Source organism: Hyaena hyaena, unplaced genomic scaffold, assembly GCF_003009895.1.
Source record: "Hyaena hyaena isolate Hyena2069 unplaced genomic scaffold, ASM300989v1 scaffold_10, whole genome shotgun sequence".
Lineage (NCBI taxonomy): Eukaryota > Metazoa > Chordata > Mammalia > Carnivora > Hyaenidae > Hyaena > Hyaena hyaena.
In genome coordinates, this window is record NW_024080642.1 from 7,968,683 (window position 1) to 7,970,647 (window position 1,965).

At 44.1% G+C, this 1,965-nt stretch overlaps 1 protein-coding gene across 1 annotated transcript; it reads left to right on the plus strand.

Moving 5' to 3' along the window:
- Window positions 1-1,000: 1,000 nt before the first annotated feature.
- On the plus strand, window positions 1,001-1,525 carry LOC120246198 (olfactory receptor 1468). The gene has a single exon (XM_039253605.1). The coding sequence runs from the start codon at window positions 1,001-1,003 to the stop codon at window positions 1,523-1,525; it is 525 nt and encodes a 174-aa protein (XP_039109536.1).
- Window positions 1,526-1,965: the final 440 nt, after the last annotated feature.

Below are 1,965 nucleotides of genomic sequence, written 5' to 3' on the forward strand. Positions count from 1 at the left end.
ACCAGATTTGTTGTGATGGTTCAGGTGAGGAAAATGAGTGACCTGCATGGTGGCTTTGGGATATATAGCAGGGCCTATATGAGAAGTGAGCAAAAAGGGAGACTGGTAACGTACAGTAAATGAGTCAGGAGCATGAAGAGAGGAAGGAGTCAAGGATGGCTTTCAGGTTCGACTCAAGTACCTTGCAGGTGGTACTGTCGGTCATTGAACTAGAGCTACTGGGAGTGGAGCCCTTCTGGGACAAGGAGGACAATAAACTAAATTTCATAACGATTGAATTCAGAGTAACAGTGAGATATGCAGGGAAAATGGCCATCAGAGAGCTGAACACCCAGGTTCTACAGCTCAGATGAGCTATGTGGACTGGACTTGGGATTCACTGTCATATTTAGTGGAAGTAGAAAGACAATATTCTGAGGACTACCAATATTCAAATGATGACCGAGCAGGAGACACTCTCTAAGGACTCTGTGAAGGCATTGCAAGGGCGGTAGGAAGAAACTCGAAACTGAGGTGTCATCACGTCCAAGCGATGGGAGAGTTTTAAAAAGGAAGAAGTGACCATTGGTGTTAAATGTGATATGTCATCCAATTTAGAGACTTGGATGCCATTGGAGACTTGTATTTTCAATAGAGTCAGCTGCCACCTGTGCCTATATTCTCACTCATCCACCATTTGACAATAGGCCACATACAATAGAAATATATTTATTTCTTATACTTGGATTTTAAGATCCGTTATTTTCTTCATAAATATAAGAGAATCACCGAATGACAGAAAGGAATCAAACTGCCATCTCAGAGTTCCTCCTTCTGGGCCTGGCCATCAGACCAGAGCAGTGGAATCTGTTCTATCCTATCTTTCTGCCTGTGTGTTACCATCGCCGTGGGGAACCTTCCCATCATCGTCTTCATTCACCTGGACTCCCACCTCCACAGACCCATGTATTTGTTTCTAAGTAGCTTGTCCTTCTCTGAACTCTGCTTCTCCTCTGTCACAATGCCCAAACTGCTGCACAACATGAAGAGCCAAGTCCCGTCCATCCCCTATGCTGGCTGCCTGGCTCAGATGTATTGTTACTTGTTCTTAGGAGTTCTTGAGAGTTTCCTTTTTGTTGTCATGGCCTATGACCATTATGTGGTCATCTGTTTTCCTCTGCACTCTACCACCATCATGAGCCGCAAGCTCTGTCTCTCTTTGCTGGTGCTGTCCTGGGTGCTGACTACTGCGCATGCCATGTTGCACACCCTGCTCATGGCCAGGCTGTCCTTCTGTGCTGACAATGTGATCCCTCACTTTTTCTGTGATACCTCTACTTTGGTAAAGCTATCCTGCTCTGACACTCGAGTCAATGGTTTACTTATATTTTTCACGGGAGGGCTCCTTCTCATCATCCCGTTCCTACTCATCATCATGTCTTATGCACGGATTGTGTCCTCCATCCTCAAGTTCCCTTCGGCCAGGGGCATCCACAAGGCCTTCTCCACCTGTGGCTCTCACCTTTCTGTGGTGTCTCTATTTTAAGGGACAATTATTGGTCTGTACTTGTGCCTATCAGTCAATGATTCACTGTTAAAGAGAGTGTCACGACTATGATGTACACTGAGGTCACCCCCATACTGAATCCCTTCATCTACAGCCTGAGGAACAGAGACATGATGGGAGCCCTGGGAAGAGTTTTTTGAAAAAGAAAGTATCTGTCTCTCAAAAATGGTAACAATTGGGGGTTTTTTACATTATTTAATTCAGTGGTAATGTTGGTAATGGGATATGACTCTAAATCAGTGGCTTTTTCCCCTTAATTTTAAAGTCATCAATTTTCTGTTCAAATAAAACCCCATGCTAAAGACAAATATGAAAATGTGGTGACTCCTTAGCTATTCTGAGGTAGAATTGGGGGCAGGAAACCAGTCTGAGATGAATCTTTATTTCCCTTTGGCCGGGTGAAATTGAAATTTGAAAAT